This window comes from Typopeltis vanoorti, chromosome 9 (assembly GCF_054136105.1).
Source record: "Typopeltis vanoorti isolate ZY-2024b chromosome 9, IOZ_Tvanoo_1.0, whole genome shotgun sequence".
Taxonomy (NCBI): Eukaryota; Metazoa; Arthropoda; class Arachnida; order Uropygi; family Thelyphonidae; genus Typopeltis; species Typopeltis vanoorti.
The window spans coordinates 75,637,557-75,664,424 of NC_143557.1; the positions used below are offsets into that span (position 1 = coordinate 75,637,557).

General features: G+C 34.9%; 1 protein-coding gene across 6 annotated transcripts in view; it reads right to left on the bottom strand.

The window, feature by feature from the left end:
• Wdr59 (WD repeat domain 59) overlaps positions 1 to 26,868 on the bottom strand; it is a 261,127-nt gene that overhangs the window by 179,362 nt on the left and 54,897 nt on the right. For all 6 annotated transcript variants that reach the window (XM_090397480.1, XM_090397478.1, XM_090397477.1 and 3 more), the window contains exons 5-7: positions 19,896 to 19,976; positions 12,893 to 12,930; positions 6,101 to 6,189 (exon numbers count right to left, since the gene is read on the bottom strand). In XM_090397480.1, the coding sequence (XP_090253606.1) occupies positions 6,101 to 6,189; positions 12,893 to 12,930; positions 19,896 to 19,976 (208 nt within the window). The remainder of the gene's footprint in view (positions 1 to 6,100; positions 6,190 to 12,892; positions 12,931 to 19,895; positions 19,977 to 26,868) is intronic.

A 26,868-nucleotide genomic window follows, 5' to 3' on the forward strand; every position in this document is an offset into this window, starting at 1 on the left:
AGGTGGATTGATACAGTAAAAAGTGCCTTATAGAGATAGAAATATAAGATCTGATAATGCTGGCGTCGTGACAGGTAACAGATTGATTTTGAGGAAAATTTTAGACAGTAATAATGTAAGTTTTTCATGTACGTAGGCTGCTGTTCAATAAGTAATAAGACTATATTTATACAGAAAAACAGATTACCCCTTTAATCGTCATCATTTACATGGTCTTTTTCGAAGTAACTACTGTGAGACGCAATGCATTTGTCCCAACGTTGCGTCCACTTCTTAAACACATGTGAGAGTCCGTTTTTTGAGAGTTCTTTCAAAAACTGGCTCCGCAGCTTTTAGACATGCTTTGTTGCTTTCGAAATGGCAGCCTCTTAGTGGTTTCTTGAGCTGAGGAAACAGCCAGAAATCGCACGGTGCGAGATCAGGACTGTATGGAGGGTGTGGTAGGATATCTGTGTTGTTCTTCTGCAAAATGTCCACTACACAACCAGCAATATGTGGCCTTGCATTATCGTGGTGCAATAAGAAGCCATTCTTCAGCAATGGACGCTTCCTTTTGACGTGCTTGATGATAATCGCTGCTGTGATCATTGTCTCTGTGATGGACGTTGAAGGTCTTCCACATTTTGCCTTCCTTCCTTAAAAGTTTTATGCCAGCGAAAAAAAAACTTGCCCTCGACATTGCTTCCTCGACAAAGCTTCACATATCATGATAAAAGTGTCTGATGCCGATTTTTGCAAACGCACACAAAATTTAATCGCATAACGCTGTTCCAAGGATGCTTCCATTTCGAAGACTGGTCGCACCTCGTAGGCACGCTGATGAGCACTTGCGTTTAGTCACGTGACACTCCAGCACGTCAGCCCATATACACCATCTATCAACCTCTTTTGTTAATACATACAGCAACATTCCTTTATTCCACAAAAATTAATATTGTGATGAGTGGTTTCTCCACAGTAAAATTAGTTTTATTACTTATTGAACAGCCCACGTAGTACTATCATATCCTGTATACCCCTTGAGGGTACATGTCAGGAATTTGATGATGACCTTGTTTGGTCCCATGGTATCAGTTAATAAATGGGAAGAATATATGCAATCATGGGAAGTAGTAAAAAAATGCATAAATGATGCAGTAACTGAACATGTCTCTAGAATTTGAAGAATAAGGTCAACGTGAAATGGATGTGCAGCCTTATTAAGCATCATCCTTCTCATGATATTTCTTCCATATCATCCATATAAAGATGATGTGGAAAGAATATTCATACACAGGAGAAAAGTTGATTACTGTTGAACAGAAAGCAAGTTAAATGAAAATAAATTAGTTGTAGAGGCTTTTAAAAGCAACCCAAAAGAATTTTATGATTATGCTACAAGTAAAAGAAAGAAGGAATGCTGAAGAATAACTTAACAAAATGCTGATGTACACTTGTGTCAGAGCAGATGTGATTGTCCAAATAATGAGCACTCACTCTAAGATCTATCAACCTAGCATATGCAACTACACAGCGAGAGAGAGAGAGAGAGTGAGGTGAAATGAGATGGAAGTTTTAAAGATGTCGCATAACCTGGATAAGAATTCAGAAACAGACATGATATTGTAGGAATGTTCAGCTGAACTTGTTAGGCCTTGACCAGGTTGTATAATTTGAGTGTCAGCTCCGTAATGATCAAACAGGAGTGGAAAGAGCGTATTAGTCCCTTTGTACAGGTACAAGGGTAGAGCAAAAATCGATGTGTACAAGGGTGATCTGAAAAGTTCTTGGCCTAACAATGAAAGAATGAATTTATAATTTAAACATATAAGCAGATATATGATCCCTACCTTAACAAAAAGCTGAAAAATCATTAAGATATCAACAATTTTGAAAAGAATTTTTTAAAATACCAAGAATTTTCTCCTCTAGTATAAGATCATTAAATAAATCACATCTCTCAAGTAGTAATTCCCCTTCTCACCAGTGTTCACATACTCAAAAAATGCTTATAAATTCTTTAGTATGCACAGCCTGCACATTAAATTTACTCCAAGGAATAGTTAAATGTTTTTTTCTATTATCCTTACTTCTTTTTACCAGTCTATAAAAGCTTTATATCTTAGTGTTCTTCATTAGGTATAATTCAAATTTTACTTTATAATGTTTAACAATTTTGTTTGCAACAGCCTTCCTCAAGCTGTTCATGAAACACAGATTATTTCTTTCTCCTTAATTACTTACCCATACAGCACTGTTGTGCTATAGTCTCAGCAACCTCGTATGTATGTGTGTGGGGGGGGGGGGATGATGTATTAAAAAAAATTAATGCTAACTTATACTTAATAGCTCATTTACTATATATCTATAACACAACAGTGAGATATGGATAAGAGATTAGGGTGAAAGAAGGAATTTGATGGAATATGAAAAAAGTTAAGGAGCATCTTTCCAAAGCTTTTCCTTTTACCATATTTAATTATTATGATTCACCTAGTCAATGCAGCTTTATTACGAAAGTTTTGGTATAAATTTAGATGTTAAATTATGCAAGAATGTCCTTTAGCATTAGCCATTTTGTATCAGTACCACATCCATTAAATAATGTCTAAAAGAAAGCAATTAATGTAACTGACCACTGCTTTCTTTTATTATATAAATGTTATTGATCTACTTGAACTTGCCTGCCATTTAAGAAGCTATTTTGAATGGTGCATTTATGGTTTATGAATGTTTTGCTGCCATATTTTTTGTAACATGGCTATACTAGAAGGCACAAAACATATGCTCAAGTAGAGTGCTTACTCCGAGGACATAATTTGGTAATGGCAATTACTTTCAAAATGAGAATGCTGCCATTCACTATGCCAACATGGTTTGATGAACATGATCATGACTTCAGAAATTTGCATCTGCAGCCAGTATCCTAAGATAAGACTTTCAAATACTAGGCATCCAAATCATATTACAGGATATTAATATTCTGTAAACTATGATGCATCATGCCAAAACTACAATAAAGTGGTCAGTCAATATTATATAAATATATAGGATGGCACAAGGTTACAGTTCCATAGGATTTTCAATAATAAGAAGAAAGAATATTGTTTATTCAAGTAATGTTTGGCTCAATTTTGGGACAGCATGGCACAAACTCTTTTCTAAATATGGTTCTAATGATACATTTATTGTATATACAGCATTTTCAGGGGAGCTGCAAATATAATAATTAAGTGAATTAGAACAAAAGTTAAGCATTCCAAAATCAGCATCACTGTGTTAATTGCAAGTTTGAATTAAATATACTGATAATATAAAATGCTAATTAAATCAAATTATTAAAAAAAATAATTTTAAAAAAATTTTCTTCTCACCACTGAAACATGGTATGTAACTTTCTACTAATATTAAGTGCAAGGCCTGAAAACTGATTTTTTTTTTTTATTGCAAACAAGATTGTGAATATCAACAAATTATAATTTTTTTCCGATTTATATTTTATAAAAAATATCTATGCAGTATCAGACATAACTAAATATTAAATGATTAAAACTGATAAGAATTGTGTCCTTAAATGTGTAGACATAAAATTATCACATGCAGTTGACCATGCATGTAAAATGTGCCTATAATTACTTATAATAATCACTGCTGACAATGAGTACTGTGTAACAATGTAACTATAATAACAAACAGATCAGTAAATTATATTAGTTTAATGCAGAGTACCACTGTTGTAATTTTTTAAAGTTTCTAAATAAACTACTGTTTCTAGCTTCTAATTAATGATAACTAATAATTAAGGAATTGACAGCGTACACTAGAAATATAAATTAAATAAACTTTAATATATACTTTCCGCTATTTCGGCAAACGTCACGTTGCCATCTTCTTGGGAACTTATTACAAAGACAAGTGCACACAAGTACTACATAACAGCAAATGAGAACTGAAGCTAACGTTTCCCTAAAGTCCTGATGGTGCCCCCTGGCGGGCTATATTGGTAGTTCTTGGCCTTTGGGCTGAAGTTCTTCTGATAAATGTTTCCCAAATTTGGGGCAATCTCATGCATCCAAATTTGTTGAGGTTTGACATGTTCCTAAGGGCTGAGGCTGATTCCATGAATAGTCTTTCATATTTGAACTTGCTGTGGTGTATTATTGTTGTGGCTTTCTTCCATCTTATTCTGTGGTGAGTATCCAGAGCGTGGTCTGCAAGCCCAGAGTGGCTGTACTTGTAAAATCGGATGTAATCCTTGTGTTCTGAGATTCTGATATTTGCTGTCCTGCCTGTTTGGCCAAAGTAGGACAGTTTACAGCTGCAAGGGACCTGGTATACACCAGGTAGGTCTAGGGGAAGTGGTTGGTCTTTAGTGGAGCAGATAAGGGATGCCAATTTTCTATGTGGTCTGTAACAGGTGGTCAAGTCATGTTTTTTTAAAATTTTGTTGATTTTTTCCGAGGTGCCTCGGATGTAGGGAATGGCGATGGATTTAGAGTAATCTTTTTTGTGAAGGGGAGGGGATGGTGGGTTGCAGATAACTGGGTTAAGTATTTTTTGGATTCTTTTGGGGGGGAGGGTAGTCATTGGCTGAGACAGTGTCATGGATGTGATTTAGTTCAGTGGCTAGGGCTTGATCATTTGAACAGATTATTTTTGCCCTGTTGAATAGTGTCTTAATAACTCCATATTGTTGTGAGGGGGGGAGGTTGATGGGATTGTTGGTGAATGTATCTGCCTGTATGGGTGGGTTTTCTATAAACTGAGAAAACCAAGGTTCCATCAGGTTGGCGGGCGACTAGTGTGTCTAGGAAGGGGAGGTTATTGTTTTCCTCTTTTTCCAGGGTGAACTTGATTCTAGGGTGTTGGTTGGTTAAGTGTGTTAGGAAGGAGATGAGTGAATCTGGGCCATGTGGCCAAATAGCGAACACATCATCAACGTAGCGAAGCCATATGGTAGGTTTTTGTGGGGCTGAGTTTAAGGCTTTCTCTTCAAAAGTCTCCATAAAGAAGTTAGCCAAGGGTGGGGAAAGTGGTGAACCCATGGCTGTCTCCTCTATCTGTTTGTAGAATTAAGACACTATTCAACAGGGCAAAAATAATCTGTTCAAATGATCAAGCCCTAACCACTGAACTAAATCACATCCGTGACACTTTCTCAGCCAATGGCTACCCCCCCCCAAAAAAAAGAACCCAAAAAATACTTAACCCAGTTATCCACAACCCACCATCCCCTCCCCTTCACAAAAAAAGATTAATCTAAATCCATCGCCATTCCCTACATCCGAGGCACCTCGGAAAAAATCAACAAAATTTTAAAAAAACATGACTTGACCACCTGTTACAGACCACATAGAAAATTGGCATCCCTTATCTGCTCCACTAAAGACCAACCACTTCCCCTAGACCTACCTTGTGTATACCAGGTCCCTTGTAGCTGTAAACTGTCCTACTTTGGCCAAACAGGCAGGACAGCAAATATCAGAATCTCAGAACACAAGGATTACATCCGATTTTACAAGTACAGCCACTCTGGGCTTGCAGACCACGCTCTGGATACTCGCCACAGAATAAGATGGAAGAAAGCCACAATAATACACTGCAGCAAGTTCAAATATGAAAGACTATTCATGGAAACAGCCTCAGCCCTTAGGAACATGCCAAACCTCAACAAATTTGGATGCATGAGATTGCCCCAAATTTGGGAAACATTTATCAGAAGAACTTCAGCCCAAAGGCCAAGAACTACCAATACAGCCTGCCAGGGGGCACCATCAGGACTTTAGGAAAATGTTTCTACATAACAGCAAATGAGAACTGAAGCTAGCTTCAGTTCTCATTTGCTGTTATGTAGTACTTGTGTGCACTTGTCTCTGTAATAAGTTCCCAAGAAGATGGCAACGTGACGTTTGCCGAAATATCGGAAAGTATATATTAAAGGTTATTTAATTTATATTTCTAGTGTACGCTGTCAATTCCTTAATTATTAATTATCATGTATAACCAGCGTATAAGCCTCTCAACAAGAATAAGCTTCTAATTAAATTACTTTATCACATTTTATATATTTATCAATAGGTATGACAAAATCAATACATTGTTAAATGAATGACAAACTTACTCTTGGATCCCAAAGTCTAATATCCCCTTCATGACAAGTTGCTAATAAATTAGGAATCATTTTATTCCATTTCACCTGGGTTGCTCCAGCTAAAATGTGAAAAACTTAACTTTAATAATCCATAACTAATGCATATTATAAATTGACACATTTCACAGTAAAAACAATTTTAGTTTATTGTTAATTTAATGGATACATTAAATATTATGGAATAAATAACTTATTACATCAGTGCAAATAATTGCTGGTTTTCTACCCAGAATCATTAGAGCACAATGATAATTGTAACAGGCACACAGCACTAAACTAAGTAATTGTAGAAACTTAAATTGTAACTAACACCTAATGTCATTACATGGCACCCTCTATGGGTTGAATAACTACCAAGTTAATTTAGAGAAGTCCAGCTAATAAATCCAGTTAAAATGATAATTTCCCAGATTTTTGGTGAAATAGGTGTGAGATGAATTTCATCGCCTGGTGTGAGACCACTGCCCTGCTTACTGGAGGCCTGAAGTGGTTTGAAAAAGTTCTGGATTATGTAAAAATAAATAAATTACAAAAAAAATTTATAAAATTGATCAACATGGAAAAAAAATCCTTAGCCCACCATGGTACAAACATACCACAGGTTTACTAATAACCTTTTGTGGGTGGGAACCACATAAAAAAAAAAAAAAATGCAACCATACTTGAGGTTGGAAGAATGCTTCATAGTTGATACTGATTCCAATAATAGCCTCTCAGACCTGTAACAACGTCTATGTAATATAGATGTTTTTCTCCATCTAATTCTATGTGAAGGAGCATCCAGAGCATGGTCTGCTAATCCTGACTTGTCATAGATGATTACCTGTCTGTCCAAAGTAGACTAAACTGTAGCACAGGAAACTATACACTCCAGGATATAGTCTATCTTTTGCAAGTAGTAGGGAGATCCTATTTGCAGAGAAATTTGGCTTTTTCTCATTTATGCTTAATATGGGATGGGAATGGTTTTGCTGTGATCCTGTTTGTTAGGTGTAAGGGGGGGATATGGGGAGGAGTGCATGTAATATTTTACTATTTTATATGGGCTGCAGCCATTGGTTAAAAAGATGCTGCAAGGGTCCCTAAGTTTAGTTTCAAGGGATGTGTCATTTGAACAAATAGTTCTCGCTCAGTGAGTAAGTGTTTTGTAAATGTATGGCATCCCCAAAACACTTTGAGGATGCAATACTGTTGGGAAGGATGGTGGTGTGGTTGTTTATGTAAATACTTTCCTGTATGAGTAGATTTTCTGTAGATGGACAACAATAATGAACCAATAAGAAGTCATGTCATTAGTGTATCTAAAAAAAGAGATTATTATTACTTTCTTTTTCCTATTGATGAAGCTTATTTTAAGGATGTTGGCTGTTAAGATGCATCAAAAACTTATCTAATGTGTCTGGACCATGAGGCCAAACAGCAAACACATATAGGTGTGGCTGTGTCGAGAGCTTGGGTTCCAAATGCTCCATATTGAACTTTGCTAGAGGGGTAGGATAAACAAATAGCAGTCCCATTTAGCTGTTTGTATATTTTTCCATTCCATAGGAAATAGCCTGCATATATGGTGAATCTGAATAATTCAATTATGTCGGGGGGGATGTGGCTTAATAACATCAAATGTCTGTTAAAATACCTCCCCCCCCTTTGTCCAATAATAGATAGTCTAACTCTGACAGATTCTGACATCATGGTCAGTTTCGACATCACCTCACTTTTCACTAATGTACCTTTGACAGAAACCCTTGACCTTATTAAGTCACATTTTTAACAGCTTCACTCAAAATCCTCACCGTTTATCCAGCTCTGGGTCTCCAACAATTGTGCTAAAGCAATCCAAGCCAAAAATATGCATACATTAAATGGCTCAAGGGTTTTAAACACCAGCCTCTTGCTCAGCTTACTACAGCTCGTACAAATGCAAAAAATAGTTTTACAAGTTCAAAGCAGACTCTGTACTAGCCAAATGCACCAAGTTTTCTTCCTGCATAAATGGCAGTCAAGACTTCTGGCTTCTCACCAAGGTTACATGGGATGCAGCTTCTGTCCTTCCATATCCCTGCCTATCTCATGATGGTACAATGGCAACATATGCTAAAGATAAAGCAGACTCTCTTGGCATCAAGTTTTCATCTCCAACTCTTGTTTAGATGACTAAGCAAATCATGAACTACCACAGTATGCTTTGATGTCCTTTTGATCTTTCATCAGAAAATTACTGAAAATAATTTTTTTATGATAAAGTCTCCTGCATCATTCATCTTCCTTATACCCTCTTTTACCTTGCGGTGTCGAGGGTCCATTGATCATCGGACCTCACTCCGTTTACAGGATAAGGTGGTCAGCCTTAAATCTCCTGCAGTAATAGTATTCCTCCAGTTGTACTAAAAGCTTATGCTCCAGAACTAACACCAATCTTATATTGATTCCACAAGCTATCATATTCATCTAGCATCTATCCAATAGCTTGAAAGCAAGCATTTATCCAGCCTGTTCCCAAAAAAATATCCCACTACTTCTGACTTCGATACTCTTCAAAATAATGGAAAAAGTCAACAACTAACTTCTTCACCACTTCCTCACCAGTTACTTAATGATCACCAAAATGAATGCTGGCATTCTTGCTCTGCAGATGTCCTAGATTAACCCTTATCTTTCGATACTATCCATAGAAAAGTTTGGAGAAACTTAAACAGCCGCTCTTCATATTTCCAAGGCATTTGATCAAGTATGACAATTACCATCTTATGTTATTCCTTCTACCCTTTGTGGGTGTATCACCAACTCTCTCTCTGGTCACTCACTGCAGGTGAAACTTATTTTAAAAAATTTTTTAAATTTAAAAAAAAAAACATATTTAGACAAAATAAAGTTAGGAAATTTACTGACCTTTTTGGTTATCTTATATTAGCTACTTAGGTGGGATTTTTTTTTAGAAGTGTCTGTTAATGTTCAATTGCCTTGTGTTCTTGTACTGAAGATGCCTATGATACTTAGGCAAAAATTCTATGCTAATAAAAAATATATTACATGCATTTTTATCCAGTATTATAATTATTTAAATATGTCTACTCACAGTATTTCATTATTGAAACAAATTTCTCTTCTTCATTTATAATGTAAAACCTTGTAGTATTCAGCTTCAAGAGCCTCTTGAACCAACTTTAAACACTGATTTCCTTGCTGTTATCAAAGCAAGGTAGGAATAACCTGTTGAGTTTTAATGCCACCAAAATGTAATCTTATCTCCTATAAGAACGATCACACTTCACCTCCCTCACTTCTGACAATATTATGCTCACCAATCAAGATGTTTTCTCTTCTCAGGTTGACATTCACATCTAGCCTATCCTGTCATAAACATATCCACAGCATCTTCAGCCTCCGAAAAAAGCTTGTATTGTTTAGAATGAAAAAGAATATCTTCTCTTCTGCTCAACTCCTGACACTTTAAATCTCAAATCCATCCAACCTCAGAATATTGTTCTCATATTTGGTGTGGCACACCTAAAACCTTCCTCAGAATGCTTGACTGTCTTCAGAAGAGCTATCTGCATAGCAGATAAACCATCTCTCAGTAACTTCCTCCAGTTACTTTCCAGTTGCTGTATTTCTCTTTTTTTATAAGTACTTCCATGGATGGTACCCCACTGAACTGGTCAATATTATTCCTCCACTTTCCTCTAATCATACATATATGAGCAGCTGATAGTCAACACCTATATGCAGTTCAGTTCTAAACTTATCAAGCTAATTTCTCATCCTTCTCCTCCATTCCACATACTTTTCTTTTTTTGGAATGGTCTTCTCCATACTGTTTCCCCAATGATTATAACCTCCAGATCTTCAAGAAAAACATCAAATTCCTGTCCTCTCTCTAACCACTCATTCATACACAGCACTGTCATGTTATAAGTCTTGGGATCTCTATGTGAGACTGATATAACAAACAAAAAACATCAAAATGGTAAATTTGACAAAGAGACACATGCTTAGAGTCCCACAGAAGGTACTGCAAAAGAAGAAGTGTAGACATTTTTTTTGTAATTTGAGAAGTAAGCGGACAAAGAAAAAGTTGGCTTTTGTTGGAGATCTAAACAGAAGAATAGGAAATGAATACTAGAATACAGAAATGTTTTGGGAAAAAACATTTTTGTGGAGAAAAAGAGCAAAGCTAATAGTAATGCTATAAGTACCAGCTGGATTTGTCAAGAATGAACTACTTATTACTAATACCATGTTCCCACAAAAATATGCACACAACTTCATATGGACAGAAATATGAAAAGATTAATGGTGATATCTTCACAGTGATACAGGACACAAAAATATACAACCAATTTGATATGATAGTCACCATTTAGTTTTGAGCAAGATAAAAATAAATTCCATAATGAAAAAAATATGTACAAAATTTTAAAAAGAATAAAGTCAAACACTATAAGAGGTAAACTCCAGCCTCAAATATTCAAGAATCAAACCCTAGAGATTCAGTAACAATGAATAAAATAACAGTTCACCCAGAGGTATATGGCAAAGTTGTCTGCAAGAATAGAAAAATCAGAACTCCAAGTGGACTGAGAAAGTTAAAAAGGAAGTCCTTGGGGAAAAAACCTATGAAATGCATATTAAGTAGAGAAAGACATAGCATTCTTTAATAGGAATGCTACAGCTTTCTCTCTAGACACATTATGTGTGATGGCAGAAGCTGGTGTTTCCAGCTGACTGCAAATTCAATACATGTTTCTTTTTTTTTTTCCACTATATTCCTCTTCATTTAACAAGCCTATTGCACTATACAAACCACCAAAACTTCTACAGTACAAATCATTCTTCAATGGGAGTTCTAATAACCTTGTTGATATCAATAGAAGAAAAACTCAATCCTGTTTTATTTCTCACAGTAAGAACCTTTTCTTCCAGTCTTATTTTTGACAAAATCCAAATTTCAACAAGATGAGATTTCTCTTTTGGGACTACTCTAACCACCTTTAATCTCTCTTGCCATAGACATTGCAAATATCACCTCCTCAGCTCCCAAAAAATTTTCTCTTTCACTTGAGATGTTTTTTTTTACCTCTGAACAGCTATTAATTCTATACCAATCACAAATCACACCAACAACTGAATACTGTTCTCATATTTGGGGTAATACCCCTAAGTTCCCTAAAAATACTTGACTCAGTACACAATAGAGCAATTAGCCATCTCCCACTAATTCACTCCATTATCTTTCAGAGACATTCAGCTTCTTCTGTTTGCATTTTCTATAAATATTTCCATAGATGATATTCATCAGAATGAGCATTAACAGTTCCTCTACTTCCTTTTAAATTTAGCTGCCCCATGCATTTCAAAAAATGCATGGAGGAGCTATTCAACTTCCTTTCACAGTTCAACTCTAAATTTGCAGAACACATTTTCTTCATTCATTCCTTCTGTAACAGTCTTCCTTTTTAAGATTTATACTCTAAGAAATGCATAAAATCCAATGTTAACAAGTTTCTTCTTTCTGGGATTATCATAAAAAAAAATGGGGAGGCAGGGGGGAAATTCCTAGAAAATTGCATAGAGGCGGCAAAGATGGATTCTCTGCTACAATGTCCCTGATCTCTTGAACCAGATTGCACAAGTGAAAAAAGTCAGTTACATTATCTCTCATAAAGCATATGAGATCATGGAAACCTTACCAAGCATAGTCTACACCATCTGCTCCAGAGAAAGCTTTACAACAAGAACTCCATATAATCAAATCTATGATAAACTAAAATGGGTGCCATCCAAAAAATCATAACCATATATAATCTCCAATCAACAAACATAAAAAGGTATTTTAGAATGATTTTCCAAAAATACCAAGAACGTTTCAGTTATCTATGCCCTTTAAAACATTCAAGTTATTCAGTTTTCTGCCAGACACCAAGAAGAAAAAAGCCTATGCTATCTCTTCCCACTGTATATCAAATAACATACAAATGCAATTTTTCTTATTTTGACTAAGATTGTGGCTCTTCAACAGAAAATAAAATTGAACACATGGCTGTATTTACTATATCCTGCAAATCCAGACTAGTGTTGAAACTAGTCACAGAATCCTTTGCAGCAGCAGCAAATTCATTTATTCGAGAGGATTTCAAAAGTCCTGAATCAAACTAATGATTAATGATGACTAATAATTAACCACTGCAAAAATTTGGGTAACTATAATCTGGGATTGCATCAACTCACCCTCCCAACTTTTATTATCAATCAGCTAAATGAATTCAACCAGTGAGATATCACATTTCTGGTTGCAGGGCTTATCCCAGGACAGTTTATTGTGTGTTATTCCTTATACAATTCCAACCTTGTTTTTCATAATTACTCTGATCATGAAACCAGTTATTCCAAAATACTGTGTGTTCCTTTTTATTGTAAACGCTTGTCTAGCAAAAATATGATAAACAGACCTATTTTTATTTCCAGAAAATTCAATTTACGAACCAACAATCTAAAAGAAGATATTCTAATATTAGCTTGAAAATCTAATATTAGCTTTTCAGTACAGAAAGTTACCAGAATTCATTACATAGAATGAGAATAAAAAAAATGGTAAGGGGAGAATTATTTCCACTAGAGTACCTCAGCATCCAAATCATTGCCAAACTAATCTTATTTACTGATTATTTTCTGAAATTTGTCTCAATAAGGAAAAATAGCAATTATTGCATATTTGGCAATCTTGATAACTATTACAGCAATACAAAAATAATAATAACTTACCTACTGCAGATAATGATATAGTAGGCTTTCTAGGATCTCTGGTATAATAAATAAAAATCATGTAAAATGAAGTGCACAGAATTATAGAATATACAAGTATTAAATGAATTATGTATTTATGTAACTTCAGCTAAGTAATATACCATCTTTAGAGCATGAGAAAATGTATTTGTTATAAGAGATGCAACCAATATACAACTGCAAAACACAACATACAAATTATAGAAATTTGACAGTTGCCATTGATATATTTAAAAAGAATTTACCAAACTTTTGAAATCAGGATACAATCAATATTTAATAATATTAGAATTCATAATTACTAAATTTAATAATTTCTCATATAAATAAGAAGGATCAATGAAGATCATCTGAGTTATCCAAAAGTAAATTAGGGTTTTTTCACTCTTTCTTTCTTTGTTCTAAGATTTTGAACATGTTTCTTTCAACTATTAAATGCTTTTTCAATAGGTCTATGAATACAGTAATACCCCGCTTTGTGATGCTTCACTTTACGATGATCCGCTCATGTGATGTTTTTTAATTATAAGAAATTACCATGTATACAACACTGCATTCACTCATACAATGGTTTTAGCGACATGATGCAGCCATGAATCAACTGATGCATAGCACAACATCGTTCCTACTTCTATGTTTTGATGTTTCACTGTGAATTATAAACTGTGTATAACTATTATTTTATTGTTAATAATGACATATAAAATTCAAAGTAAGGATGTTGTTGCTTCCAGTGAAAAAAGATGAAGATGCATAAATCTATTACATTACATGCTAATATTAAAATTATTAAATTTAGTGAAGATGACAACAAACATTGAGATAGGCTGCAGGCTAAATTTATCGACTATGCAACCATTGTTAGAGTTGTTTAAAGCAAAGATTAAGTTCTCAAGTGAAGTGAAAAGTGCTACACTAGCTAGTACTACAGTTATCGATAAACATGAATCTTATTGACGAAACTGAAAGAATTGCTGATACAACTAGCTGACATTTTTCCATAAGCCAAGCTATTCAGAATAACTTTTTCATTTGTAAAAATTATTCTAATATTTGCATTACATGTCCGATGTAAATAAATGCTTTATTTAAGTCATTTAAGCGGTCATATATATATATACAGGGTGTTCGGGATAAATTTGACAGTTTCGTAAGGAAAAAGAAAATCTTCTTTGTATCTATTAAATTTAATGAATTGACAAAAAAACATTACAGGCAGAGTTAATTACAATACTATCAACAAGATTTACTCAAAATAACCACCATTAGCATCGATCACAGCTTCAATTCTGCTTCGGAACCTCGAACAAGCTGATGCTACAGTCTCCCTGGGAAGGGCCGCAAAAACTGTTTTAATTTTATCCATTAACTGGGCTTTTGTATTACTGGAAGTGCGATTGGTGTCTTTTTCAACTGCGCCCCATACAAAATAATCCATGGGGTTAAGGTCTGGAGAGTTTGGAGGCCAAACATTTGGACTGGTGAAGTTGTAGAAATTTTCAGACAACCATTTTTGACTTTTCCCAGAGGTGTGGCAAGGGGCCGAATCCTGCTGCCATACATACGGCCTACCATTGGCTACCCTTGTTATCCAGGGCTTGACTACAGTTAGCAACTCCACGAACAAAGCCCGAATTCCAATGCCAGGGTTCTTCAACACCTGTTCCTGCAGATTTGCGAGGAATTCTGCTGTACGAACGCAATCAGATCGTCTGCTAGGGATCTTTCTTCTTGCTAAATCCTCGTAGTCACCATTGCAAGTCTCTAGTTCATGCCTGATTGTTTTTACTGTATTCAGGGAGCATTGGGCAGCAGTCGTAATATCCTTATTTTGATGGCGGGCACGAATCATCATGATACAAGTTATTCTCTTCCATGATTCAGGTGGGTTCCAGCTATCCATCCTTTCTGACATCTTGTATATGAATGAAGAAGGGTCCAAACTTTTAAATGAAGAGAAGTGTGTGTTAACACATGTAACTTACGGAAAAATATAATTAATTATAAATATGTCAAATTTATCCCGAACACCCTGTATATATATATATATATATATATATGTGTGACTGCTTAAAAACATTAAGCCATACTATGCATCCACAAGTGGAAAAAAATTATTTGCTATACAAAGGTTGTCTGGAATCTAATATGTCATATTACCAGGGTATGCCTGTATTGTTTTCAAATTTTGTTCTAATTAGTAATTAGTTATAAAATAAAACTGAATCTGTGCAACATCTCTTTTCTCAAAATCTATTCTGTGATTAGTGTAAAAATTCTGATAATATTTTTAATTTAAGTATTTTATATAAATCTTGTAGCACTGTTTATCAATGAATTTATTATTGAAAACATTTCTCATATTTTGTTATTCAAATTGGTGCAATAGAACAAGATCTTATTTATACTCCAAGGAATGTAGAAATTATTTTTACTATTTCCACAGTTTGCCTTGAAATTAATTCAATGCCATTTTTAATGGAAAAAATGATGCTATTAAACAAAAGGAAAAACAAAATTACTTGTCTCCCTCCCTCCCTTTTTTTTTCTTGCTCAATTCCACTATGTAGATAAATGATTGTCTTTTTTTTTTTAGATATAATTTCTACAACATAAATATTTTATTGTAGTTATGCAATGTATTTGTTGCAAAATATGTTCATACCACACACACACAGATTCATATTCATGCTTAACACAAACAATTCCAATTACGTTCTCTCCACTAAAGTAACCTTCTGCTGGTTATAAATTTTTTTTGCTTTCACAGTTTGAGTATTCTGCATTTTGGTATCTGAAATGCAGAATACTCAAATTTAATACTTTGTCATTTAAAAAAAGCAAAATTTAAAAGAAAAAATATTTTTGCCTCAGTTGAAACAAGTGCTACTAAAACTGGAATATTTTTTGGTAATTTAATTATTCCAGCTGGACACACATTCAACATTTGGTTGCAAAGGGAATTTTTTAAAAAGCTGACATGTTTACAAATCGATATTTCTGTTTAATATTTGTTAAAAATGTCAATTTCGTTTTTTTTTAATATGAAAAAAATGTTTTTTTTGTTTTGAGAGAAATCTGAGAAGTATAAAATATTTTTGTAGTTGGGAAAGCATTTTTTTAAAATCAGTTACTTTGCAACAAAAAATCAACAAGTAACTAATCAGTATATCAATTACTCCCTTAAGTTGTTTTAAAGGAACATGTGTATTAGACATGTTTCTAGATACTTAGAGATTATACACATAGAAAAAATATAGAATTTTAATTACATGTAGAAAAAAAAATTCTATTTTTTTCTACATGTGTAAGCCATATAAGTATCTATAAATAAACTACTACTAAATCACTTAAGGAATTGACAACGTATATAAGAATATAAATTAAATAACACTTTAATAAATTTTCCGATATTTCAGCAATGTCACGTTGCCATCCTCAAAAGGAACTTACAAAAAAGGCACATGCACATAGGCACTACAGCACAGTAACTGAGAATGAAGTGAGGAAGCTATTGTTCTCCTAAAAGTCCTGATGGTGCCCCCTAGCGGGCTATGTAGGTGTTCTTGGCCGTTGGGCTAAAGGTCTGCTGATGTAAGCCTCCTAAATTTGGGGCAGTCTCATGCAACCAAATTTGTTGAGGTTTGGAGAGTTTCTTAGGGTTGAGGTCGATTCCATGAATAGTCTTTCGAATTTGAACTTGCTACGGTGTATTATTGTAGCTTTCTTCCACCGTATTCTGTGGTGTGTATCCAGAGCATGGTCTGCAAGACCCGAGTGGCTGTACTTGTGAAACCGGATGTAGTCCTTGTGTTCCGAAATTCTGATATTCGCCGTCTGCCTGTTTGGCCAAAGTAAGACAGTTTACAGCTGCAAGGGACCTGGTATACACCAGGTAGGTCTAGGGGAATTGGTTAGTCTTTAGTGGTGCGGATAAGAGATGCCAATTTTCTGTATGGTCTGTAACAGGAGGTCAAGTCATGTTTTTTTTAAGATTTTTAATTTTTTCCGAGGAGCCTCGGATGTAGGGAATGGTGATGGATTTAGAGTAATCCATGCTGTGAAGAGGGTTGTGGTTTGTTGGTTTCAATATTTTTTTGGATTTTATTGGGGGGGGGGGGTTCAGTTCAGTTTTTAGGGCCTTGTCATTTGAACAGATTAGTTTAGCCCTGTTGTATAGTGTTTTCACCACTCCATATTGTTGTAAAGGGGGGGGGGGGAATTGTTGTGAATGTACCTGCCTGTATGGGTGGGTTTTCTATAAACTGAGAAAACCAAGGTTCCATCAGGTTGGCAGGGTGACTAGTGTGTCTAGGAAAGGGAGGCTGTTGTTTTCCTCTTTTTCCAGAGTGAACTTGATTCTGGGGTATTAGTTGTTTAAGTGTGTTAAGAAGGAGAGGAGTGTATCAGAGCCATGTGGCCAAATAGCAAACACATCATCAACGTAGCAAAGCCATATGGTTGGATTTTGTGGGGCAGAGGCTAAGGCTTTTTCTTCCAAGGTCTCCATAAAGAAATTGGCCAAGGGTGGGGAGAGTGGTGAACCCATGGCTGTCCCCTCTATTTGTTTGTAGAATTTTCCCTGCCAAACGAAATAGCCTGAGTTCATTGTGAATTGAAATAGGGCTGATATATCGGGAGGAAATTTAGCTTGGATTAGCCCACGATATGATTTTATCCGGCCTGCTAATTGGACTAATTTTTCAATAAGAATCCGAAAAAAAAAAAACATGGGGTGTTGATAGATTTCAAATGCATTAATTAAAGTTGTGTTCAAAATATATTCCCGAATAGCAAAAAGTAACCGTAATCCAAGTTATGGTCTTTCTAACTGTAAAAGGTCGGTTAAAATGGACTAACGAAGGAAAAAAAAATTCGAATTTTACAAAATTTTACAAGCAAATTTGAAGAAATTTGCTTGTAAATTTATCTCTATTTTTGGGACAATGTATTTTTGCAAACAAAAATGTATCAGTAAATTTTTTCCCGAATGAAATATATCAAGTCAAAATACAGGACAAATTTATCTGATGAACATTTGAAATCGATACTTATAATTAGCACTTCAAAATTTGAACCCGAGTTTAATAAGATTTTAAAAACACAAACACAGTTACATCATTCACATTAATGGTTTTATTATAATTTGTGATAAAAATATGAGAATTTGCTGATAGTGTTCGTTGTCATTAATATATACAATAATTTAATCTCACATACTCTGTAATCAGTTTTTATCTGCTTTCAATAAAACTCATATCTAGTTCTAGAGTTTTTTTTATTACGACCCACTGAACAGTGCTTAAGTACCCACCAACGTGGCCCTCATGGTGAAAAGTTTGGAGACCACTGCTCTAGACCTACCTAGTGTATACCAGGTCCCTTGCAGCTGTAAACTGTCTTACTTTGGCCAAACAGGCAGGACAGCAAATATCAGAATTTCGGAACATAAGGACTACATCTGGTTCCACAAGTACAGCCACTCAGGTCTTGCAGACCATGCTCTGGATACACACCACAGAATACAGTGGAAGAAAGCTACAATAATACACCGTAGCAAGTTCAAATTCGAAAGACTATTCATGGAATCAGCCTCAGCCCTAAAAAACTCTCCAAACCTCAACAAATTTGGTTGCATGAGACTGCCCCAAATTTGGGAGGCTTACATCAGCAGACCTTCAGCCCAATGGCCAAGAACACCTACATAGCCCGCTAGGGAGCACCATCAGGACTTTTAGGAGAACAACAGCTTTCTCACTTCATTCTCAGTTACCGTGTTGTAGTGCCTACATGCACGTGCCTTTTTTGTAAGTTCCTTTTGAAGATGGCAACGTGACGTTGCTGAAATATCAGAAATATTTATTAAAGTGTTATTTAATTTATATTCTTATATACGTTGTCAATTCCTTAAGTGATTTAGTAATGCATAACTAATGTATAAGCTTGTCTACAAGAATTATAAATAAACTAATCAGTATATTTCTCATCTGTTGCAAAAATTTTGGTATTGAAACAATTTCATTACTAAGAAAATTTATGGTGACAAACTAAACTTTCTTAGAAAACAAATTTCAAAAATGTTTGCAAACTGTAACAATAGCAACAATACATTCTATGTCAACTTAAACCAAAAGAAATTGATGGTTCAAAATGGCAGAAGTTAATTCTGACTGGAGAATTGCCAGGAAAAGCTCCTGCAAAAAAATCTGCAGAAAACAACTAGAAGTGGCAGAAAAATTAAGAAGTTCCACGATAACATCATTGATGTCACCAAAACAAAGAAGACAAAAGCAATTTTAACATTGGAGAATCATGAAGTAGGCACACTATTAATAATAATAGGTGGAAAACTCAGAGAAAAATTACCTTTAACTGTAAAATTTTTGCCTTGTTTTGACAGGCATCTTCAGTCCATAGAAATGATACAGCAATTACACAAATAACAGCAAGATTCTAAAGATTCTAATGCAGCAAAAATCTCCAGAAATATCCAAAGTGAATTACAAAGTTAAACTTTTTGATTTACTATTATCATTATGTGACACCTCCAGGGAGTCCAAAGATTCATCGAGGGAGAGTGTGCCAACAGCATCGAACGATTTCCCCTTCCAACTACTAGCCATGCTCAAACTTGCTTAACTTTTTTTGTGAGCCATTAGTAGCAGGGGTCTACCAATCGATCAACCTTGATTTTATAATTCACTCTGGATATTTTACCTTTCAAAACAAACTATATGAACAGATTGAAGGGAATGATGATCACTTCAATAATAATGATCTTATGAGTATGTATACAATGATCTTAAATTGTATGTATACAATTTAACTACAGTTCAGGGGAAAAAACACACTTTTAAGGTTGGTACTGCTGACACACACACACACACACACGAGGGATTCCGAGCATATATAGTGTATTGTGATCCTAATAAAATCTAGCTCATTCAAAATTTAAATAATAATATATAAAATATACACTTACCTTATATCCCAAAGATAAACGAAATTATCAATGGATGCAGTTGCCAATATGGTAGGATCAAACACAGACCAGTTTAGATCACTATAATATTTTTGAAATATTAATATAAAAATATGAATTCTTTAAATATACAGATCAAAATTTAATTACTTCAAATTGGATATAAACTAAACATATCTGTAACAATAAGATGTTTATAAAGCAGAAAATATGAATAAAAGCAAAATTTATTTAATTTATTATTTATAATGACATAGATTTCAATTTCATTGGAAATTGTGAGTTACGTGCAATCAAACTTCTAATATACAAATTTCTACCTGCTCCATCTTTCCAAACTCTACCTATCAAAAATCAATTGTTCCAATTTAGATTACTGCAAGTTATCTACTACCTCAACATCAACTCCTACTGATCATCACAAAAATCAAACCAATCATTCCACTGTCTGTTATTTGCAGGTTTACCTATTATTCCAAAAGTGAATCTTAACACTTGATTATTTTGATCTGATTCAATCCTCTCCACAACTACCAGAAACAAGCAGGGCATATACAATGTAACTCACTGGATACGAATGAAAAGTGCATATATGTTTGGTAAATGCACCTCTCACTGTTCCTCAGATTAATTCATTATCATATCTCAATCATTTCCTGATACATACCCTCAAGGGTGGTGTAAAGGATACCAGTTTCCTAGCAACAGTTTATTTCCAAACTATTATTTATTTATATCAAACTATTCTATTATTTGAACAAATCATAGTAGCAAGATTTCAAGCAAAACCATTTAATATATCAACAGTCCAGATATATGCACCCACATCTGACAGCACAGATGAGGATATTGATTTATTTTACAAAGATCTGACAGAAACAATAGAAACAATACCAAAGCAAAATGTACTAATTATTGAAGGAGATTGGAATGCTAAAGTCGGAATAGATAATGATGGTTGGGAAAGTGTCATGGGAAAAATATGGAGAAAGAAATGAATGAGGAAAAAAATGTTAGAATTTGCTGTGGACCATAAAAGATGATCTGTAACACAAGATTCCAGCAAAAGGAGTGTAGAAAATGGATGTGGCAATCAAATGATGGGAAAACCAAGAACATTATTGATATGATTACGATTAAAAGAAGATGGATAACATCAGTACAGCAGTGTCGAACTTTTCAAGGAGCAGATTTAGATTTGGTTCATAGTTTAGTGATTGCAAACATCAAGTTGAAATTAAAAAGAAAATATAAACTCCCATCATCAGAAACAAAGAGGTACAGCAAGAATAAGAAGCAGAAATGAGAAGAAGGTATAGAACAGTGTTAGAAGAGAAACTTAAAGTGTGGACAAAGAAAAAAATTCTAATCTAAGAGTAATGAAGGCAATAGAAGATGCAGCTGAAGAAACAGTACCAGAAGAAGAAAAGATAAAGAAGTGAATTAGACAAGAGATACTGAAGTTAGTACAGGAGAAGAGAATGTTGAAGATAAGAAGGGATATATCAGAATAAATAGAGGAGCAATACAGAAGGAAATGTAATGAGGCGAAAAAAACCAGTCAGAATGGATAAGATGAAACGGTTAGAGGTCCAATGCAATAATATAGAACAGCACTATGGAGAGCATAAAACTAGGGAGTTGTACAAATTAGAATCATTAATAGAGGGTGGCAACCAAAACAGACCACAATTAAAGATGAAAAAGGCAAAGTATTCATGAATAAAGATAAAACTGTACAGCAGTGGACAAGATACTGTAGTGAGTTATATGAAGAAAAACTCTATTTAGATAGCATTGGGAAACTGACTGAAGAATTGAAGCAGAAATCACCACCAGGTTATGAGTATGATATGAACATTTATTTTAAGATGAGAGGTAGAAAAAGCAATAGGATGGCTAAAACACAACAAGAGTCCTGGAAAGGATAACATCACTAGAGAAATGATTAAATATGGTGGTGAAAGTATGGTTACAGAAATGCACCAACTATGTAATATGGTATGAAAAGAAGTGAAAATGTCAGGGGAGTGGGTGAAATCGATATTAGTAACATTATACAAGAATGGAAATAAGCTAGAATGTAAAAATTACAGAACAATTGCTTTGATGAGTCACCTTGGTAAGGTGATGATGATGATATTGATAGAAAAATTGAGAACACAATTGGAAGCATAATACCTTGCAGACGAGCAAGCAGGACTTAGGAAAGATAGAACTACAATTCAACAAATTTTGACAATGTGGTTATTAGAAGAGAAAGCTGGGAGAAAAAACAAAAACATATATATACATACATACACACACACGCATACACACACACACACATATACCTGCTTTGTCGATTTTCAGAAGACATTTGCCAGTATCGACCAGAAAGTGACATTAGCAGTGCTAGAATCCTATGGAATTGATAGAAAACTAATAGCTATATTAAAAGATGTTGATAAGAATGCAGTTGCAGCAGTTATTTCCCCAAAATAGTTTAGAACAAGCAGAGGCACTAGACAGGGAGACCCAATATCACCAAGCATTTAGAAAGAAAAAACATTGAAACTGTTAAATGAGGAAGGGAAGAGATTTAGACTTGTTATGAACTTGGAAAAAACAAAGACAATGGTATTTGGTGAGAAGAACATGAAACAAAAGATACAAGTGGATGAAACTGATAAAGAAAATGTAGAACAATTCACATGTTTGAGAAATAAAATGACATATGATTTGGACTGTAAAAAAGAAATAACGATCAGGATTGCAGAGGAAAGAACAAATCTGAAGGTCATGGATAACATCTGGGAAAGTAAAGTGATCAGCCTGCAAACAAAACTAAGAGTACTGGAAACAAGGAATCAAGAAAAAGAATTTTTGCATTTGAAAGAACTTGTTACAGGAAGATTCTAAGAATAGGATGGATACAGAAAATCACAAATGAAAAATTCTATCAGAAGATACAACCAAAGGAGAATCTAATACAGAAGATTATATTATACAATGGAAGCTGCAATTATTTGGACACATCTGCAGAATGAGTGAGGACCGGAAGATAAAGACATTCATGTTTGGTAATATGAATGGTGTAAACTGAAGAGGAAGACCATACAGAGAATGGATAGAAGACATAAAGGACTGGTGTGGAATGGTTTTACAGAAACTGCGAGCCTCCGTAGCTCAGCCGGTATAGACAAAGCCCTTTGGTTGGAAAGACCTGGATTTGATTCTCATCCATGACGTGAGGAACCTTTATCTGGTCTCTTTTTGACTAATGGTGAGTTAGCAATTAGGGAAGTAGAGGGTTTTTTCCACCTGGAAACTTGATTTTTCAACCCTCAGAATAGGCAAACTGGTCCGTGAACACATGGATTTACAGTCATAAAATACATAATTAATTCCCTTGTTGGGAGGGCTCAACTAGTACTAAGGGATGGTTGAGAAATGGGGAAGAAGCCCCATACAAATAAATAAATAAACTGTGACACTGTGCACTGGACAAAGAAAGGTGGAAGAAGATAGTGAAGGAGACAGATACCAATGGGCAGTGAGACCATGGTTCGTGATGATCCTATTATTTATTAGGTCTGCAATATGGTCAGGTGTTATCTTTGTTTCATAAGACTTCTAACAGTATCCATCAATCTGGATCATAAATATTCTTCTAGATCTTTTCTCCAACATATTTTTGCTTCAAAAACCTCATTTTCTAATCTTTAATCTCCTATTCTGCTTAAACGACTATGCCGCTCTCTTTCAATAAGCTTTGCTGTTTACATATTCTTTAATATGTAAAGTTATTCTCTAATTCTAATAACTTCATTTTTAATATAGTTCCACAACAGAAGTCTATACCCATAATTTTCCTGCAAAATCATACTGATGATCAATATCTAATCTGATATTAATTTTTTAGGAAATCAATGACTAATTTGTTGTATTTCTAACACTATCATGTATAGTTCTTGGCATGGTGTTCAACGATTCTTCCCCTTGATCCAAATATATTTATTCAATCCCCCTCCCCCCTCCTCCAACTACTGCTGCTACTAGCAGCCTTGTTGATTTCATCATCATCATCATCAAATTCCTGCCATGTACCCTCAAGGGGTGTACAGGATATGACAGTACTACATGAAAAAATTACATCATTACTAACTTCCTATCTACAATTTTCCTCCAAATCAGTCTGTTACTTGTCAAGACTCCAACATTATCAGATCTTATATTTCTATCGTCTAAGGCACTTTGTACCGTATCAATCCACCTATATCTTGGTCTTCCTCTGGGTCGTTTTCCTGCCAACCTGGCAGAGAACACTTGTTTTGCTAATCTTTCCAATCCCATTCTATTTAAGTGACCATACCATCTGAGATTAGCTCTGCTAACACATTCCTGGATGCTGACAATGTCAAGTTCTTTCCTAATATCCTCATTTTTAATATGATATTGCCATTGATGCCATCTGTTCACGCCTCTAATCTTTCTCAGGACTCTCATATCTGCGGTCTCTAGTCTTTGGTCAAGTGTTTTACTTCTGACCCAGCTCTCAGATCCATAAGTTAAAATTGGTTTGAACACAGTCTTGTATACAGCTAATTTAGTGTTCCGACTAATTTCTTTCTTATTCCATATGAATTTATTCAATTGACTTCCCACGATACCAGCTTTGCTGATTCTGTTGTCTATTTCTATATTTAGTTTACCATCTTCAGTAAAAATTGTGCCTAAGTAGCTGAAATGTTTTACTTGTTCCACAGGTTCTCCATTCACAACACAGTTGACATTTTCAATGATTCTGCCTATTTTCATTGTCTTTGTCTTTTTATTGCTGACCTTCATACCATATCTATTACAACAGCTATTCAATTTAGTCAGAGAATCTTGCAGACTTGTAGCGGATTTATTTAGAAGTATAACATCATCCGCATAAAGCAAAGAGCTGACATTAACATCTCCAATTTTGATATCAGGTTTAATACCACATTCCTTCATAATGTGATCCATATAGATAATGAATAACAGAGGGGATAATGTACATCCTTGTCTCACACCAGATTTAACATTAAACCATCTTCCTGTACTTCCTTCAATTCTAACTGCTGACTCACAACTCAGATAAAGACTAAGTATTGCTTGATATAATGCCCCATTGACACCATATAACTGCAGCGTATTGAATAGCTTCTCTCTTGGCACCTTGTCATATGCCTTTTCCAAATCGACAAAACTTAAATACAGATCTTTGTTATATTCCCATGCTTTCTCGACTATTTGTCGTAAAGTGAAGATCTGATCCTGGCAGCCTCTATTTGGCCTGAATCCAGCTTGTTCTTCACCAAGCTTTTCTTCCACAATTCTTCTCAACCGTTTCTCAAGTATACTTGCATAGATCTTGCCAGGAACACTCAGTAGGGAAATACCTCTGTAATTCTCACATTCAGTTTTATTTCCCTTTTTATATATGGGTACTATGAGAGCTCTACTCCAATCATCGGGAATTCGTCCCTCTGTCCAGGCTTTCTGAACTATGCAGTGCAGCCACTGTAAGACTCTTATACCACCATACTTCAGTATTTCTGGTCGAATATCATCTACTCCTGCTGCCTTTCCACATTTCAAGCCTTTGATGGCTTTTTCTACTTCAAGTATGGATATGTATTCCTGACTGCATGCCTGGTCAGTGTTTTTTATCACTGTGCTGTCATCACTGCTTGTTTCATTTAGCAGTTTTTCAAAGTAATTACTCCATACTTCAAGGATATCTTTTTCTCCTGTTTTCATTTCACCTTTATCATCTCTAATTCCTTTTACAGCACTCTTTCCTCCATTCCTAAGCTTCTTCAACAACCTCCAGAATATTTTGCCACCTTCTTGATATTTATTTTCTATATTCTTGCCAAAGTCCTCCCATGACTTTTGTTTAGCTAGTTTTACACACTGTTTAGCTTTCTTACATTTGTCTCTGTATTCTGTAAGAGTAAAAGCTGACTTATTTGCCAGGAACTTTTGATATGCTTTCTTCTTTTCCTTTACTGCCTCTTTGACTTCCTGTGTCCACCAGGGAGTTCTGATTTTTTTATCTTTGCACACAACCTCACCACATGCCTCTCTGGCAGAATCAATCAATGTTTCCTTCAGAGTTTGCCACTGAATCTCCAAGGTTTGATTCCTGTTCTCAAACTCTTTCATTTTCTTTTCAATAATATTTCTGTATTTTAGTCTACAGTTTACATCTGAGAGCTGCTCAACTTTTATTCGCTTTAAAACTTTCTTACATGTTATTCTTTTCAATATGAAATTCAATTTTATCCTGCTCAAGACTAAATAGTGATCACTTCCAATTTCAAATCCTCTGTACACTCTGGTGTCCTGCACCAGGGAGAAAACATCACTATCAACAATAACATAGTCAATGAGACTTTTCTTATTCCTAGCCTCTTCTCTCCATGTGAATTTGTGCACATTTTTATGTTGGAACATGGTGTTAGTAATAACCAGTCCATGTCCTGAGCAGAAATCCAACAGATATTTGCCATTATTATTAGCTTTGCTCTTTTCTCCAAATTTTCCCAAAATATTTTTGTATGTCTCACAATCATTTCCTACTCTACTATTTAGATCCCCAACAAGGACCAACTTTTCCTTTTTCATTGTGTCAGTTGCTTTTTCTAAAGCCTCAAAAAATTCTTCCACTTCTACCTTAGTAGAACCTTCTGTGGGACCATAGGCACAAATAAGTCTCATTGTCCAGTTCCCCATTCTCATATTTGCCCACATTACTCTACTTGAGACTGACTGCCATTCAAGAAGATTAGCCTCGTATTTTGTGTTGAATACTATGGCTACTCCTTCTTTTCCTTGATTGTTATTGCCTGAATATAACATTTTGTATTTATTGCTCAGAAAGATCTCACCAGTTTTGGTCTTTTTTGTTTCAGTCACCCCTATTATGTCGATCTGGTACTTATCTAATTCCTCAGCT